At 35.1% G+C, this 20,352-nt stretch overlaps 1 protein-coding gene across 1 annotated transcript in view; it reads right to left on the bottom strand.

Annotated features, from left to right (window-relative positions):
- The window catches only part of GPATCH2 (G-patch domain containing 2), a 123,836-nt gene that overhangs the window by 13,256 nt on the left and 90,228 nt on the right, over positions 1-20,352 (bottom strand). Inside the window, 2 exon segments of the mRNA XM_027739503.2 lie at positions 2,600-2,682; positions 18,997-19,067. Of these exon segments, the coding sequence (XP_027595304.2) occupies positions 2,600-2,682; positions 18,997-19,067 (154 nt within the window).

The raw sequence follows: 20,352 nt of genomic DNA, 5'->3' as shown, positions 1-20,352 counted from the left end.
GTCACATGAAACAGCTCTGCCTCTGGGGTAGTTGGAGGGTGCATAAGGTCATTGGGAATGACCTGGTCCCAGATGTGAACAGAATCACTGAAATAATATCCGTTTCATGGAAGAAGTTGTGCAAAAAAGTATTTAAGATGTCCAACACCTAATTCTTGAATTGTAGGAAGTAAACAATTTTTACTAGTATTGGGTTTTAGTTAATTAACTATGTAGGTTCAATAATACACAGATGGGATATATCAAACATCCACAAACCAGAAAATTTATCTTAGTTAAAAAAGACAGAATTTGACACTACTGTCAGCTCCTAACCATCCATGCCTGTATTGTCTCCCATTTTATTCATTGCTTTTAACATATATTTTTTTCACCTTTACAAATGACATTTTCAAAACTATAAAATGCTCTGTGCTGCTCAAACTTTCTTGCTTCAATAGTTTCTCAATGCTGTACAAGTAAAGCTACATCCTTTGTTACTAATATACAAAAACCTATTGCTATGTGACTTTGACTGCAGGCTGAGAACAGGCTATAAATTTAGAAATCAATATCTAACTCTATCAATATTCATTTTATTTTTTCAATACAAAATACAAAGGTGAAAGAGCAGTAAATAAGCTGGAGTACTGAAATAAATTGGGTGTTCTTGTCACAATTAATAAATGTTTAACCAATCACACTGCTTGCTACAAAAGTCTATGGCTTTGTAAGGTGTCTGAAAGGAGTAGGTGCTACCCGTGTGAGACTCAAAACCAGGGAACGTTTCAATACCTCGTTAGGATCGCCATTCATTCCCATCAGTACTACTGAAGCTAAATATATAAATGACCATTTTCAACACTGTGCATATCGCTACAAGAATTAATTTATCAAAGTAATTTTTTTCAAATGCAGATGACAATTTCAAAAATACTGTTATCAACACATTGGCTCGTATTAGGGGAAACTTTGCTGATTTGCCGCTCATATAGCTGAAGAAAACACTTGCAGTTAATGATTCATTTACAGATAGCCTTTCAATTTTCACTACAGTGTTAAATATGGACAACTATTAGGAGAATGCTTTTTTCATTTCCAACTTTTGTTCATGTAAATAATTTTGGTTCTTCCTTTAAAAAAAATAGTTCACAAATTCTTCTACATAAAATCTAGTCCTCCCATTGCTATATCTTAGCTAACTAAAACTACTGAAAGAACAATCTCAATCCTTCTGCCCAGAACAAAATTGAAAAGATTACCTTGAACTTGGAAAAAAAAAAAAGCACATTAGTTAAAAGTTACCTCATATGATACCTTTATCCACTATTATTCTCGGTCGCTCTTCACATAAAGGCAAACTTTGGGGCAAAACAATTTCTAAAATTGTGAATATATGGATTCATAACATTGAATGACCACATATTTGCCTTAGTATCAAAATATTGGCTTTGGAAAGTTACGCAGAGGAGCCAACTTGTAAAATAAAATTCTGAACGCTGAAAGCCCAAGGTAAAATGAATAATAAAATTAATTTCATGATACTTGATACCCTCTCAGTACAAAATGACATCCTCTAGTACTTGAAAGTTGTGAAGTGAAAATCACCTTGTAGAAATAATTATATTATTCTCTCTTCAGCCATTAAGTATTTTTCTTTCTCACTTCACATATGTTCAGAGTCTTAGAAGCTGACCCACAGATTCTCTTTTTTTCATACTGCTGCCACTAAGGTGCCTTTATAACATTTTTAATATTATTCCTGGTCTGTTTCTGCCACTGAGGTTTGAAGCGAAGAAGTTTCAGAAGAGAGAATTCAGTTGGAATACAAATATTAGGCTTCTCTAAAGACATCTACTTAAAATATATTTGAAGAATTCTATGTGTTGCAAATGTTGCTATAGTAATTTATATATGACTAGGACATGCAAACCAGATTTCCATACTAGCAATATATAAAAAATCTCACATGGGCAGACACACAACCTAATCTTTCCAGTATGCACATATATAATTAACATAACAAACTGATGAGAGTCCTATAAATCACTGCTAAGTATTGAAAAAGTCATTTCGCAGCTGTGACATCAGCAAAATGCATCCAATGGTTGTGACCTTGCATCTGTAAAAATCTTTCACAAATGTGCTTGCAAGTGCTTCCTGTTTAATCTACAGCACTAATTTGAAAGCTGTGTTTCACAGACTTATCACCACATTTTCAATTGTTTGCCCAGGAATTCACATCCTATCTTTATTGTGCAGGGTATTTAGAGCATTCATATGCATTCCACACAGAAAAAAGATACCTTATGTCTCCTTCCTTGTAATGCTTGAAGAGACATAAGCAGTAATCTTTGCTGTCTCAGTACATGAAGAAAGATTTATTCTCTTTAAAGAAGTGCTGTGCTACAAAGGACTGGAAATTGGAAATGTTTGAGGGAGAATGAAGAGAGCCTATTTATTTCTTAATCTCTATTAATAAATAAGGATAGAACATTTCTTAAGTTATATGGGATGTTACTGAATTTATCAAGCATTTCCTCAGGTCACTGACCTACTGCTTTGTATTTAGAGATTTAACATCTTATGGTTTGTGCTCTGTCCCAGGGAAATTGGTTACCTGTGGGTCCTGGCAGGGGAGCAGCTTTTCTTCTCCGCTTGATGTCTCCCATGCACAATGATCCCAAATGTACACTGGTTTGCCTGCAAGTAATTATAGGAGAAAACTATTAACAAAGGAAGAAAACTGCCACATAAATACACAGCTTGTATAATCTGAACCTATATCAAAACATTCTCAACCAAGATGTTGCTGCACAGTCAAGCCACCAATCTTGTTTATATAGAAATATAATTATGTTTGTTGACAAGCACTCAGTATCTAAATGCAACATCATAAATTGTTACCGGAATGAATAAATATAAATATAAAGGGAATGCTTTTTAATTTTCAAAACTGGCAATCTTTCTAGCTCAACATAAAACAAAAACACTGTTGCTCCTGACAGGAAAATAGCTAAGATTAATTATCTAAAGAGATCACAATACTGTTTGTAGGTTATCAATTGGCTAGTAATGCTTGACTGTCAGAGTAGCATTTATTACATGGAAAATATTATCATTTTTTTTTAAAGGTAAGATGAAGAATGAATGAGAAAACATGAAACAGTAAAGTCTTCAAATGTGCATGAAATAAACTTGTAGCACAGCAATTTATCCTATTCTAATTCACTGCCAAGTTGTGAGAATACTGTGGAAGCACTATCTGGTAGACTCCTTAAACAATTACGAGCTTACACTTGGAGACTGGAAAATTGGTGGAGGTGCAGAGGATGGTAAACAAGCAAATCCTACACATTAAAGACAGCTGTTAGAAGTCAGGTACCACAGAAAAGGGCAAATGTGGAATTTTCAAATGAGGAATTTTCAACAGAATCTTGAAGGACAATTATAGTTAGTATTTTTCTTAAATAATGTACAGTGCCTGCAGAATTGAATATATGTAGCTGACATTTTTTTTTGTAAAAACTAGAACAGAAGGGGGAAAAAATGCAGTGATTTCTGAACTGCACAGTTTTAATATGTTTCCATAAATGTTACTGAGAACGGTGTTTCTTACCACAGAAGTGTAGTGAATTTTGATAAAATTACAAGGTGACAATTGCATGTGACAATCTACTGTAGCATAGTAACAATCTGTCACTCACGGGATCTGGTTTCAGTGTGGATATATGACTTACCCTTTACTGCATTTATAAACTTTTTAAAGCTGTGCTGCTTCTAAATGAATAACAAATGGTCATATAATGTTGAGAGACCTCAGATCTGCTCAATAATGTAAAAGAGTGACAACAATGCCTTGATGAATAAGATGACAATGTACAACCCTCTGCATATTTTTTCTAAAAAGTTACAATAAATTAACAAGTACCACAGTGCTTGTATTTAAGTAATAAAATATTCCAAGAAACTCAAGTTTCACAGAGAAGTGCTCTCTAGCTTCACCTAGAGTGAACCCCTATTTCAACACTTATTTCTAAATGTTTTTAAGATAGATGTTTTCCTTGTAATTCTAAGCTGAAATTGTATCCTATTTTAACATTTGGAAACTGAACACAGTTGAAATAGTATATTAACAGGGTGATAATTTTTAGTTCTAAATTTAAAAAGAAATCAATAAGTGTAACCCTTTCATAACTGATTGTATGATAAAGAAAATTAATACTTAAATTCAAAATGGGGGAAAATTATTAGACAAAAAACATTTCAGATGTTTGATTATCAATAGATCAGTATTTAACATTGGAATCAAACATGCAGGATAAGTTGTGTGATAAATTATATGTTCTACAGTGTGCAATTCTTGTTTTCTGAATGAAAAAGGGGGAAAGTCTTCAGAAACACAAGTAGGATGAAAGATAAAAATTAATAAAGTCAGGCAATTGAACCTGAAGACCTGAGCCACAGCAGTAACAGTGAGCAGCGTTTGAGTTATTTTACCAGAATTGATTATCTGTTACACTACATTGAGATATCTAGATTATTGATCTGTAAGATTATGGTACTGGGGTCTCCCCACTTTTCCTCCAGGCACACGGAATGGAGTTGCAACAAATAACACTAAGTAAGGACTACTTTGTTATTGTTGTCACCCTTCATGTAGAACATAGCAGTTACTTTTTAATTTAAAATCAATGAATGTCTGAAAGGCAGCCTTGTTCCTTCAGCATAAATGAATCATTCGCCTTTGCCGAGCACAACAACCCAATCACCAGCCAAGGTGAGAGTGGGTATTTCTTTGTTGTCGTTGAAAATTCTGTACACTACAAATAAATAACAAAATGCTAGAGTACCAATTAAGCTTTGTCAGACCCAGTTTTATGGCCACTACCACCAAATGTTCAGCTAACTTGCGACTCTAAAGCGTCATTTGCCTTTGCCAGGGCTTAACATTTGATATGCTCTGCCAATGTAGACCACAGCAAAACAAAAAGCTCTTATTTATTTATTTATTTATTTATTTAAGAGGATCAGACAAGAACTATTACTGCTCTGGAACTGGCAGGTTAGACAAAAAGAAGCAGTATTCTGAAGCTGCACAGTACGTTTTGAAATGCCTGTAATGGGGGTATTATAAAGTAGGGAGAACTCTGACCCTCAATCAGGCTAAGTTCAGCATTATGTTTCTTAGCATTAAATCAGAAGAGCGCGGATTACAGAAAGGAAGGAAGCTATTTGCCTGACTTCTCTCTACTTACCCCTAGCTTGCTTCCAGCTATCATTTATAAATAGTGCTCTGGAGGGAAGCTAGGCATTTTATTAGGGAAAAAATAAAACTTGTTAAGACCACCTTGCCTGAAAACCTGGCTTTTGACATGCTGGTGACAGGGACTGGAGCAAGCAGTGTCAAATGGAATAATTTTTAAGGAAAGACAACAGGAACTTGTCGCCTCATTGTATGCATTTACAAATAGAGGCTTTTCAGAGTATTAGGCCTAGTTAAAGCTGCCCTCTGGATAAAAAGTGTTCCCAAGCAGCCTCAGACAAGCTTGGGAGACAAACAGATGTGACTATGGTCCCTGGCGTTTGGCAAGAACACTCACTGTCAATAAGAAAAATATGAGCATGGACAGGGCATCAGCTGCACCATGGCCGAGCAGGCCTGCAAGTGTCATAGCAGCGGCAAAGTTGTGGCAGAGGGAAATAAGAGGGCTGCAAAAGCCAGGCTGGTGTGAACTTACACTAGCATGCCAAGAATTTTTGTTGTTGTTGTTGTTGTGTCATGCCTCAATGTATTAAACAAAACACTGGAAAAGCTGCTGTCAATTTTTATTCATTTTTCATCTTGCACACAGTTTAGAGTCTCCTTTCTACGTGGTAAATAAGAGCCTCAAAAATGAAGACAGACTGGGAAGGCAGCAATAACAAAAAAGCTATTGAAATAATAAATAAACCCCACAAAACCAGATTTGAGACAGCAAACACTTTTATAGAAGCAACGACATGTAAAGCAATTCACAAGCATTTTCACTATGCATTTTTGTGAAACATTCACTCTGACAGAAAGTTTGTTATTTCCTTCTTAAATAGTTGCAGTTTATCAATTTTTTTTCAAGGTAGTTGCCCTTACTATGGTAACGTGCCTAGAATTGTCTCTTTAAGGTCCCCAAACGTTTATACCCGTGTCTACACAACACAATCTCTTTTTCTGTAATTTTCATAGCTCATTAAGCAAATATTTTTGATGAGTACCTTTTCAGCAGTTACACATACTCGCCTCTCCAAGACATTTGTAAGAGGCCACGTCAGATTTTTATCTACTCTGACCTTTGCAGTCCATGGACCATTTGGTTAAATTCTCCAAATAAACACCTTATTCTGTGGGGGAACCTACAGCTGTGCTGATTTAAATGCAATCCACCTTCTGAGCTGAGAACTCAAAGTTGTTCTTCACCCTTTCACGAGTAGTTATCCCCTTTGCCAGTTCAGAGTTCACCAGTCCAGTCATTGAGAAGAACAATACAATAAAATGGACAGTAGAAAGTCCTGAACACGTGTTCTAGCCCTCTGGTTTATTACGTGCTTCTGCAATCACTATCATCCAGGTGTAAAAAACCAAAACAAAACCCCAACCCACCACCAAAACCAAAAACCCCCAATCCCTCTCCACCAAGATTAAAAGACCCTATTCAAATGCAGTAACTGTTCTACAGTCTCTTCAGAAAGGTACAATGAAGACAGCTTTATACAGTGAGTATAGGCTTCATAGGCACTAACACAGTGGCCAAAACTAGCGAGACTGTCATCTCCTAGGGTGAATTCTGTGTGCTTGTGTATTAAATACAAAACATTTGCATGCTTATTTTATATGTCTCATTGTAAAAACAAGTCTGTCGACCACTTTACTTTTTCTGTCTGCTGTTAGCAGCTGTCACTTGCCCTGCAAACTGCATTTCTTTATTTGATACCAATGCAGTTGCTATTATTGGTGCACTATAATTGTGCTGATGGTTACAACACTGAAGGCAACTTAATTTTGATTTTGTCCCTTAAGTATATTTACTGTGAAACTGCTTACCAGATGACACTACAACATTGCTAAGACTAGTTGTAAGTGATGGAGGTGATGGTTTTACACTCTGTGTCTAAGATGCACACAAGTATTGATCAATAACGAAGACCGGTGTGGAAGAGTGTGTTTTTTGTTTAATAGTATTTATCAAATTTCTGTACTCCAACTTCGAAAATCCTATGTAGCATACTATTATGATGCAATGTTTTCAAGAACAGTGATTCCTATTCCATAATTTGATGAACTGGTAATGATCAGTACTTGCCTATCCATTATATTCCACTTAGCATCTCTCTCATCTGAGGAACAAACATTCAGCAAACAGTTACACCCCATTCTGCCACAGTATCAATGCATTCCTGCAGATGGCTGTAGAACTCTGCAAGTTTATCACTGCTGAATGCTTCAGCTGATAGAGAGGCTTGATAAAAGTTTATATGTGAACTTCTTTCACAAGACATCACAATAATGCAAAAGTTGACTAGTATGCATTTTAGAACGGACTTGAGAGAATTATTTTGAAGGGGAAATCTAACTGAAACTGTCAGTTCTCAGTCTTAAAATATGGATAGAAAATAGATATTCATATGGATATGATTGAAGACAGAATGCAGTGAGGACCATGACTCACCTTAAGCTTGAAATTACTGGACAATTTCTTATAAACTGAAATGGAAGTAATGTTCACAGCAGCAGTTAAAAATGAAAAAACAGAACTCAGTTGTGGAGCAGAGAAGAAAGCCAATAAAATGATTAAAAAAATCAGCATGTGTGTAACAGCTTAACTCTATAAAAATCAAAGAATAATTTGAGCAAATCTCCCACTCTTTAAGTACCTTTTACACAAAAATATCACATAAATGATTCTCATGTCCATACACAGAATGGACCTGTAGCACAGTCTATCCCATTTTCTACGTGGCTTAAAATGCAGACTGCTGTTATCTGGTCGCCAATGGAACTGCATCCACGAGCACTGCTTAAATAAGGGAGTTTATGTGAACTTTAGATGAACTTTAACTCTCACTGTATGTATCTAAATTACCACAAGTAGCAGACAATGGCTTCAAGAGCACTGGGATACATGATAAGTTTAGAGGTAAACACCATTAAAGCCCTATTATATATGTCTTTCTAAATATCCTATAACACTTTTAGCTAATTAAATAAGATGAACGTAAAATTCTGCACTTCCACTTGACTGAGTCTCCGGAAGTATGGACTTAATCAAAAGGTATCATGCCAAATAAAAGTACCAGGCAATTGGTGCTGTAATTTGGGAAGACTATTCTGTATTATCTAGGTATAACAAATACTAAATCTTTGTCTCTAGCATGTATATCAATACAACCAGAGAAAAGATGCATGGTGGTTTCATAATATTACACAGAAATACGCAAGGCACGTTTCTTTTTGAGGAAAAATATATAAAAAATAATGGCTAAGGAATTTTATAAGGAAAGATATTCTCTTTCCTTTGCGGTACAGAGTTTGGCAAAAACATGAATGCAGCCCCTGGTCTTTATTTGAATGCCCAGAGTAGGGCAACATGCAGTAATGCATGTGCCCCATGGACAATCAGAGAGGGATGGCTCCTTGTCCATTCTAATTCAGAAGGCATTCTTTCACTCTCTTGCTTTCCTCTTCATGTCACTTTTCTCAGACACCATTCAGGTGAAATCAGTTCCACGCTTGATTCCTCCTCATCCTTTACAAACAGTAAAGCTTTTCTTCAAACTTGTCTAAAGAATGACATCATCTATATAACAAATTGCTTCATCTACCTCTGCAAATGCAAAAACCATTACATTAACCAGAAGAGTTATGCACTTTATTTTCCTTTTATTACATCTTAAACAGATGTGATAAACCCATGCAACTCTATCAAACTCCTTTCATACAATGCCAATCTGTTCACAACATAACTTCAAGCATAAGGGTGACATACCTGTATTACTGAAAGTCCCAGTGCAATTCTATTATGACTAGAATACAATCTTCCCCTGGCCCCACCAGATTACCTCATCACTTAATACTATATCCTAACACATTCCTTTCTGTTATGTTTCTCAGCACTTCTGTCACTGAGACACAGTAGTTGTTCCAAAATTTATCTGAACTCTACAAATCGACACATTCAACTCCACACTGGCATAATTTTAGCACACAGGATGGAAAATAAAAACTTGTATCACTACCTATGTTTTGACACCCAATCTCAAGTCACTTATGCACTTTACTTGCGAAATGAGCTCCTAAAAAAACCAGTTCAGTAGTAGAGGCCTACTGCCCTCAGAAAGGATAATGCATTGTTTTTTCTTGGTTCTAATTAGTAATTTAAGCATATGTTCAGCATTTAACTCTAAATGTTTGCCTTTTCCCCAAGCTCTAAGACAGCTGTCCAAGATGTGAATGCCAGAAAACATTTAAATATCAACATCTGTTGAATTATGTTAATTTAGTGTAATATAATTGGGCATGAGTTGGAATTGATCAAAAGTATATGAATTACACAAAGGCAAATCCAAACCAATATCTTGGTGTACAAACAAGTCACCAAGGAACACTGAGGAAATATACCCCAAAAATCCAATTCTGTCAAAAATTAAATAGCTAAAACTTTCACTTTTCTTCAACAAATGACATGATTTCACATTTTCGATAGAGGAAATTAATATTTATACTCATTCAGAATATAAATTTCATTTTCATTCAGAATATTTCTAAATATTTTTGGCAGCAAGTTCCACTACTGTTTAGTGTCAAGTAACACCTGATAAAAATAATGCTCATGTTCATGCAGTGGCGAAATGTAGTTTGAAAATAGGTTGCACTAATAAAATACCATCCTGTTACAGGACAATATTGTTTCACAAATTTTAAAGCAAATATTCTTTGGTTTCTTCTTCATCTTGAAACAACATTGTTGATATTGCAGAGATATGGGCTCCGATACAGCTCTGAAGTGACTTGGAAAATATCTTTATGACTTAAGCAGTAAACATGGACTTGAGCAGATACTTTAATGGAAGGACTCAATAGTTTATTCAGCTACACTATTTCTTCCAGACATTTCTGGATACATATTTGTTTACCAAGTGTGATACTCACTAAATAAATTCAGTATGGGATAAATGTATTTTGTTGAAAAGACTTTAAAAACCACATCTTAAAATTCTGGGTTACAGTCATATAGAGTTAGGTTAAATTATTGCAAACATTAGTGTTGTGTTCAAATTCTTTTACTTTTAAAATGGGTATGGGACAAAAAGCAACACTAAAACTCCAAATATGCAATACAGTAGCTCAAAAATGGAAGAAAGAAAATGCTTTATCAGTTTGGAAGCACTCAACACAACCTGGAAGCCAATTTCTTTATTCAGCTCTGTGCTGGGAAGGTGAGCAAGCATGGCCAACTGGGATGAATTTGACCCACTGTAAGAAACCAATACTTCAACTAACATAGGTAAACAGTCAGCACAATGTAATGATTTTTAATAAGCCACTCAGACCTTGATCTAGACTAGTGATTCAGAAGCTTTTTGTCATATTACAACCATTGGTGAGTCCTTAACCTATTGCCTTCCAATTGGTTCCAAGAAAATAACAGCTCTGCAGCTGGACCCCAGCATCATTCTCCTCCTTAGTCCCTTTCACTTCCCTATTTTTAATACTGGGCTTAAGAAACAATTCTTCCAACAATCTCATTGTCTGGCCAAGACGGTACACTTATAATTCAGTCAATAATCTGATAAACAAATATGTAATTGTATGCAAGTCGGGATGACACCCTAAAGCTAAGACAGAAAGTTAAGCAAATTATGCTTCCTAACACTCTGCGCCTATTCAGTTACTGTCAAGCAACTCCATTGAGTACAAGAGGTCTAAATGTGCAGGAGTGAATGCAAGATTTGACATTCTAATAGCAAAGGAGAGCAGCTAATAGAAAGTTAAAAGAATTTAGTTTCTAAATTCTTTAACAGTAAAAGCTTCACTTCTGTCTGTCTGCTTTGTCTTAGTAATTAGTGATATTAACACTTGCAAAAATAAGTCTGAAATTCAAAAATCAGTGTCCTTCGCTTCCTTTTGTCTATGACAGTTAGTCAGTGGTAGTTTCCAGACAGGCTAAAACGTATTGTTATAATAAATGATCACAATTTCAAAATATCAACAAAGAAAAACATTAAAATTTTACCTAATTTGAAACAAATTTTCTTCTCTTTCTATCCAAATTTTCTTCTAAACTCTTTGTTTACTTATAGAAAATCAGTCTGAATAGAATTCAGTGTGCCTATGCCTCAGAATTTTAGTGCACCAGGGGATACTGTTTTGCATATATGAGATTCAGGGATCCTTTTGAGATTGGTAGGAACTCGATGTAAAAATTGCACAAAGAGTTTAATGCACAATAAAACCAGAAAGAGGTAAACCCACCCTTCCTTCATGCATGGCTATTCATCCTTATCCAGCTTTCACGTGTCTGTGTGGTGAAACACAGAGACAAAACCAAATTTCTTATGGTGGGGGAGATGATAGGACAAATGAGTGGTGGAAAACCAGATTCCATAACAACCTCCTTGGATTGCAGTGCTGCCTAACCACAGGTTAAACAGTCTGTGGAACTATGATGCTAGGCACTGTGCACAGCTCCTGCTCACACCTTACACAGCAGGAAGGGTCTTCAACTTAACTTTATCCTTATGCTGTTAGTATTTTAACAGGTAAGCTGAGACAAACAAAGCTTGAGCTGCGAAGCAAAAACAGAGCAAGAGAGAGAATCTGATGCAGCTGAGTGTGAGAAACAAGTATATCGTGCTAAAATTTTGGTACTTAAAAGTGAGAAATTTGCTATCAGTTCATTCAGGGGAAAAAATCAATCCAGATACTACATCCAGAGGTACATAATTTCTAGTGGTTATCTGATTTTTTATTATACATATTTTTTTAAATCAGGAAAAATTAACTTCCTCTGAGTTAACATACTCATGGTGTACCTGGAATTCAATTTTGAATTACAAATTTTCATTATTATTTAGCAGCTTATTTATGTACCTTATTATAAAGTATATTAGATTTTAGTGCAAGAACAACAAAATTCAGCTTGTGGTTTTGTACTTAATCAGTTTTGCATTAAAGATGCAAAGAAAATGCTCAGATCACATGGAAAAATGTATTTTCAAAACAGAGCACAGTTCCAAACTCCTGCTACTTTTGCAAAGGTCTCATTATGGAAGTTGAGTTAAAAGGTGATACTTTAAAAAATCTAGTAACTAGACTAAACTAGGTCACTTAGTCAATAGATACTTTAAATCTACTCATGAACCACTACTGAGGCTTTAAGATTTCCATTAAATCAAAGCATCACATACTCGCTACATTTTGAAAAAACAATCAAACTACCATTGCCCTGTCCTCTCCCAAATGCAAATCTTTTCAGGACCCTAAAAATAAGGCTACAGTACAGAAAACTCAATCAGGAATTGCCCTCTCCCAAAACGGCACCATCTTTTAGCCTTCCCAGTGAAGAATAATACCAAACTGATGGAATAATGTTGTCCCTGAGGGTGACAGCAAGGGAGGAAAGCAATGTGTCCTCAAACATTCACATAATTTAATCTGGAACTGCAAATATTATTAAGCACCAATCATAACAGTACAGTTACTGCTTCACGGCACTCCAAAGAGGAGATAAAACTGCTTAGTTGTTAATTTCTAATGATGTAAACACATTTGGATTTTAATGTTATATCTGAATCTCCTGCATTATTAGCTCTGGGGTTACAAGACGTTAACTTACTACCTTTAGTAATTTTACACTTGAATTAAAAAGCATGTTTAATTATTACTTTCTTTTAAAGTATTTTTTGTTGAGAACATGTGTTCATATCATGGCAGAAGTGAATCACCTGGTAAAACAGCCATGCATTCCTCTGCTTTACTGCAGTGTGAGTGCACGTCTTCATGTATAATTTTCAAAAACTGTCTGAATTTACCTCCTCTGGTACTGTAATTTCATTCCACAAAAGCCACATTAAACAATTACAGTTCTTGTAATTAACCAGTAGCCTAATGTACAGTTTTCTTATCCCAATCCATTAACAGCTGCTCAAAAAATGTAGTAATTAATGGTTTCATTTATTTTTGGCAAACCTGCAACTCGACAAATAGTTTTGTATCTGCTGCAAATTAGGACTCTTTCCCAAACAACAGATGACACGGTGGGAAAGAGGGAGCAGGCAGAATCCTTGCACATCTTTGTCTGTTTAGAAGATCAAATAAAGAGCAGCTGTAATGTTATTTGTTACATCTGTGTAAAAAAGTACCACGTTCCGTATCATCAGATGAAAATGAACAAGCGCAGCACAAATGTACAAATAGGGATTTTCCTTTGAAACCGGGAAAGACAGAAAATTTTAATTTTAACCAACGCAATACTACGCTTCTGAAAAGCTTACATCAGGTTGGGCATAATTTTTCTCTTACAAGCTTTCTTTAAATACTAATTCACATAGAACACTTAGTTATAAGAAGTGAAAATATTCGAGAGTCATCCTCTTGTATCAGCACAAAGCATCTATTTAAACTGGATTGAGAACAACTAGGGAAAGGAGGAGTTGAAGAGACAGGAAAAGAGGAAAAGAGACAGTTGAAGAAAACATGGGGAAGTTATAACTAGTGTTCTGAAGTTTTACTGACACATCATCATTTGGTAGCATCTACGTACTTCCTTTATATAATCCTTCCTGTACTACTTCCAGAGTCTGCTTTCCTGAATGCCTCCTCCACACGTGCAAAGACCTGTATTTCAGTCTGTGCTGTTCACCACAGCAGGAAGAGACTTCAAAGGCTTCTTGCCAGCTCAGAATAGAGCAGCAACAGGTGATCATTGAAGGACAGGCACACAGTCCTCCTGTCACATTGTAGTAATGGCCAAGTAGGTAGCTCCTCCTGACTTTTAAAGAAATATCAAGCTATGGTCTACTTTGCAGCCACAAGAACTGGCTAACTAGTTCATGCTAAGATGCTGGTACATTGATTAAAGTGTTAACACAACATCAGTTACCTGTTTTGAAACCTGACTTGTATAATTCTTCTCCACCTTGAAATCACTTCCATGAATATGACCTAGCCTTCTTTCAAGCCAGGAATGAACTGAATAGGAATAATAGCTTAATTTTTTTTCTTCTTTTAGAGGTCTCTCGGGGAACATTTGCAAGTGGAAAGCCAACGCAGAATTAGCAAGATTCAACAAAAAAAAATCAGTAAGCGGTAAAAATTTGGGCACTATTTTCTTTTCAGTTTCTTAATTCATGCATGTGTCAAATTATACTTACCATACAGTAAGAAAAAATAAATATGTAGATGAAATAACTCATGATACTTAACAGGAACACACTAAAAAAGAAATATGACACGAGACCACTATGTAAAGCAAATAATTACACAAGTTCAATTTATTCAGAGTCTACTGTTTTCCAACCTGCAATTCTGTTGCTTCCAGATTACAGCATAAATTACTTAGTTATGGCATCAACTGTTATCACCGAAGGCAAAATATTAAGTTGTTTAAGTATTCTGGTTATTCTGTCAAATGAGGATAAAAGTACTGCCTTCATAAGGGTATTGTGAGGATAAGTTCATTATGTATTAAGAGGCAGAAAGATAGTTGTGTGATGGAGGTCCCCCATATATTTAACAATGCAATTACATGTTCAAAATCATGTTATAGCAGGTCAGCAAAACACTCTTCAATGCTGTCCCCACTGCTCATCAAAGGAATGTCTTAGCCATAGGAAATCTCCTTTAGGTACAACTCCTTTGTAAAATTTTACGAAAGAAAATGTATTTTACCTCATGATGGGAGCCAGAAAATGGGCACATGATCAGCCGAGGCAGTTCGGCTGCCAAGCAGCAACTTGTTAACTTGCAGTAACTCAATCATGTTCAATTGTTTGCCCACTGCCTCGGGCTACAGACAGACATTTGGTCTGCTAACAACTGCGCCAGATGAAGACATTACTATCCCAAGCTATTTGTTATCACACATCTGCTGGAGATTATCATCTCCACAGCTCTGCTGGAGGAAGAAATCATGTGAGCACACCCTAATATGGTTTGTACAAAACCAGCCAATTTAATTTAAATAGGTGAGTTGAGCTAACCAGGCTGACTTTGCCTGAAGCACATTAAAAATTCAGACAAAACCCCTTCTTTACTGGCAAAAGAATAGAGGATGAAAACAAGCTGCTGGAAGAATTATCTATCACCTTTAAGCAGATTGGGGAGGAGACTGTTCTCATCCTAATGCAGAGAGATAATGTAAACAGAGAATTTTTTTCAAGGCTCTAGAGGAGGAATAAATGCAGCTTCTAAAAGAGTATCTTTTAGTACTGTTAACAATTTAAATAATGAATGGGAAAACTATATATTTGTAGATTAAATCTTATCTGTGAAGGTAGCATAAATAGATAGGTATATTTAAATGTCTTGAATGCAGAAGATCACATGCTGAACTGTATCACTGTTAATACAATCTATTCAGGTTCTAAATGTTGTGGCTCAGGACTGTCCCCTTCCTTAACATCTCGTCCATCAGTAGCCATATCAACGGTTCCCTACAATCTGATTAACTTGCCACTAGAAAAAGTTCATGTTAGTTATATAGGATTAGATCATTATTATTAATTTTGACTTAAGAAACCTAATACAAGCAACCCACTACATAGCTCATCCCAGACAGTATTATTCCACCACAAAGAGACAGCTGCAGACCACTGCCATGCTTAGAGCTCCACACCTTTCTGATGTATTTATAGAGTAAATTATTCCACAAGTCACTGATCTAATGTAACATGGGTATTTACATATTGTCTACACGCTGACACAAGAACTGTGTTCAGTCATCCAAAAGGGGTAAGAAAAGTCAAGGCAAGCATAGAAAAATGTGTGTGTGTACGCATCTCATACACGTATGAAAACCAGAAAAAATGTCTTCCAGAACAGCAAACAAACAAGAAACACAGTTACGTGAAAACTACACACTATACCCACAGAAATTCAGTCTTGCAATAGAAGCAATTTAGACTGTATGCTAGACAAGTACAGTAATTTTATAGAATGTCCAAGACTCATCCACTGCTGCTGTTCTCTCACCACATTTAGCAACAAAGAGTAAGACAATATAAGGTCACAGCCACTACTTTCTAAGTGGGTTACTCATCTGAATTACCTTGAAGTATCCTCTGTAATAGTTTAACACATGCAAGAACTACTTTAGTGTCCATTTAGGAAAACTTCAGATTTTGGTTTGTGAGTAAACACCTCTACTCAATAGAAGATTTAACTGCATATGCATGTAGTACACTGAAATAATCAAAGATTTACTACAATTTTACTTAATTCTGTAACTCAACCTTGTGATATTTGATTGGTATCATTGTACTTCAGTGGTTTTTCAAAGTACTTGGACACATGTAAAAAAAACTAAATGACAGATTTCCACTTAAAGCTTTTACATGCAGTATTGAAGATGCACATTTCCAGCTGAGGTGATGTTCACCATTTTATTAACTCTGTGAACATTATTTGTTACTAAACCAGTAATTTCTACAGGTACCTTGTTAAGTAGAAACATTTTCCTTCTCTACATTGGCTGGTGAAACTAAGATTAACCCTTTTGATAGAACTAACAATTTAAAACTAGGTCATGAAAAAATCAGTCTTCAATATTAATGACTGGTAAATCTGACATATGTCACCAGGTAACAGTAATTTCATTAGTAAGGAACAGAATACCAGAGGAATTGTCTCAAATCAAATGCGGATCAGCACTTAACATGTGAGGAGATGAACTATGTATATTGTGTTTTTTCTATATAACTGAAATTCAATCTCTATTTTGGTTGGAATAACTTCTGGTAAAAAGCAAAATATTAGGATACAAAACATTTGAACTACAGAAATAAAGTAGTCAACAAAGTATGCTATTGGCCTGAGACAAAAGATGTTTGCACATTGTGCAAATTAAATTATTATTTTCAGCAGCTAAACCATAGAAAGAATGTTAAAATTTGTTTAATATACATCTTGTAAATAAGACTTATGCTTTGATATTCTAAGACAGGAGATGGCCTACTAAAAATATGATTTTCATAGTAGTTTGAATTTTTCTTCAAGTCACTTCAAGTTTCTATGGTAGGATTTTCTGAAAAAGCAAAAATAATTATTTTGAAAAAACCTGATTCACCCGGAGGAAAAACGCCTTTGAAAACAGAGATGATGGTATCAAGAGATGTGAGCAGGAGACCCTGCTGGTTTTAAGGGCAGTAAAATATGCATCTGAACTGTGGCTTTACCTATGTTGTAGTAATAGTTTATGGAAGACTTACTTTAATATTACAGATATTTTTCAGAAAATGCAAATCTTCAGTCTTGAGTTTGCCACCTATTATTTCTACACAACCCTGCCAGATATTTATTGGGATAACAGTCTATTAAGGTACTGTTGACTGGACATGAAGAGAGGTTGAAGATCACTTCAGGTACTTAAGACCATTTTAAAAATCTCTGTTGTAACTGCTTGTGCAGGTAGCAATCACCTCCCAAGAGCTTCACTTGGCAGGATAACAAACACCTAGAGTTATGATTCTGAACTTCTCAAACTGTTTTATATCGCTACAGCATAAAAAAAGATCCTAAAATGACTTTGAATATTATCTGTTTCTTAGTTCTCACTTTATACCCACTTTAAGGGTTAATGACCTTTCCCAAATCTTCGCTCGGAAGACTGGCCATACTCTCATGTAAGTAGTCTGATAGTCTGATAGCCCATTTATGGTGAAAATTCATATCTAACTTCAACTAATTCTAAAATTATGAGCCAAAATATCATTTAACAAGTGCACTTGCCAGAAAAGTTATGCAGAAGTTTTACGCAGTAAAAATTTTGTTTAATATAAAAGGTTTAATAGACAAAGATAACCACAATTTCTAAAGATGAATTACCAACACACCATAACCAGTGTCTTAGAGTATGTGACCAGAACTTGCACATGATGAAACAGATTCATATTTAATGTGCACATTTTTGAAAGAAGTATTGGTCTCCCTTTCCAGGTATTCAGCAAGGGAAGTATTTAGCAATATTAAAAACTTAGGGTGACCACATATATACTAAAAGTCAACTGCCTGAAAGAAAACTCTCTCAAGGGGTACCACAGAATTACATGATGATATAAATTCATTACAACTTTTTCAAAAAAGTAACTTGATAGCACATTGTCATCTTTACAGAACAACATAAAAATAGTGTAAGGTGTTGTGCACAGCAAGGGAAGTATTGCTGTAGTTTCTCATTTGAAAAAATGATAGAATTAAAATAATTATTTGCTAGAATAGATTTAGCAGTTAGCCTGTACACAAAAAAAATCCCTCTAGGAACAGGCTCCTAGATCGGTGTCTGTAAGTTCAGCATTGACGCTTTGTCTTTTGAGAGAGAGGAAAGAAGCTGGAGGATAGAATTAGATTTGCTTTTATTAAGTCTTCACAATGAAATTTTTATAGTCAAAATATAGGAACAATTTAAGTGTTACAGTATTTATTTTCTTGATTTCACATATGTATAATAGTAATTTTATACATTTCCAGCATTTAACTTACGTGCCAGAAGCACAAACCATACTTTGGCATCCATTTAATTCTGATGTTCTAAAGAGATTAAGTTTAGTAAGTGTAGTTGGATATAGTCACCACAAAACTCTAATACTCATAGTTAAGGCAAAGATTATGCCAAACAAAAGAAATTCTTGAAAATAAAGCACGAAAAAAACCCAGAAGACCTAGTACAATACACCAATGGATTGGTGCCACTTCTTATATAAAGATTTGAGAGTTGAGAAATAACAACTTCCTGAACTGTATTAATGACAGTTGCCACATTAACTTACCTGCTAGCTGTTTTTACAGAGCTGTTCTTCTTGTGTCCTCTCTCCGATCGGTTGTCTCGCAAGAGTTGAAGCTATCAAAAAAAAACCCGAACATGTTCAGAACAATCTCACAAGCAATGCTTTTATTTGCTTTTTAGAATAGTTATCCTGACAACGCAACTCTTTCCTCTCTTGAGTAATCTCTCAATAGTTTTCACCCATGACTTTGAAATTAATAGAATTTTACAATGATAGCTAGTATGTAAATATATATCTACCAATTTAAAATGCCTAAATAATTGAAAAAGTAAAATTAAAGCATTTTCAAAGCATATTAGAAAGCCATGCAATTCGAAATTTCACAATTAATTTATCTGTAAAATTTCACAATTTCAATCTAAATTTTCAAAGCTGTATAACTAAAAGTGTTGGAAAACATTTAATTTACAAAAAACTATTCAGGTTGGCACTTGCATCTAAGCAGTTATGAAACAGTTATAAACTCTTCTACTAAGCCCCAGGAACTGTAGTAATTTGAAAGTTGCACAATCAACAAAAAGACAGCATTAAAGCTTCCCGTAACAGTGAGGAAGCAGGAATAATGAAGGATTTGTTTAACTGAAATGGTGACTCAGCTTCTGAAACAAGCTGTGATTTACTTTATTTATTTTTAGACAAATAAAGGAAGACTTTTCAGTCAGACTCTCTCCAGCGCCCAAAGAGTCTATTTCCAGCATTATGTTTGTCAGATGAGTCAAGTGGCAATAACAGTAAAAAACAACTATCAAAACGTTACACTAAAGAAATTAAAACTGGACAGTATAAAAATCCACAAATGTTTCTTGAAACTTATCATATATTGAGGAAAGAATAGAATGAAAGACTGTTTACAAACAAAGCGGGGCAAATGGACCTAATATTCACAGCAAAGACACTTAAAAATCCTATGGAAATCAGGAAATGATCAATTTTATGACTTGGTCAACCACACTTTAATACTGTACATGAGAAATGCCACCAGTCTATAAAATTGATTGATCAATTTTTCCCCAACTCTCTAACGCTTCCCTCTTGTATAAGGAACAAATGTTCTTCTTCATTTCAGCTATACAGTTCTCAAATGCAGTGTGCTTTTAAAAGGCAGGGGTATCTGAAAGGATACATAAGGTATATATTCTGATACATTTTTGCAACTTAATTTTTTTATTTTCTTAACATCAAAGAATTAGAGCACTTACAATTCATATTCAAATGTAGTCACAATGTTTACGAGTATAACAGTCAGACAGTGTGTATCTATTTCATGGTCAAGACAAGGAGAATAGTTTTATTGTTATCAACATTCTCTGGTTGATAAATAAATTGTAGTTATAGCAC

The sequence above is a fragment of the Pipra filicauda genome, unplaced genomic scaffold (assembly GCF_003945595.2).
Source record: "Pipra filicauda isolate LSUMZ 115617 unplaced genomic scaffold, ASM394559v2 scaffold147_size4022426_pilon, whole genome shotgun sequence".
Classification (NCBI taxonomy): Eukaryota; Metazoa; Chordata; class Aves; order Passeriformes; family Pipridae; genus Pipra; species Pipra filicauda.
The sequence above is the reverse complement of the archived record's forward strand: the minus strand, read 5'-3'. Positions and strand labels throughout refer to the sequence as shown.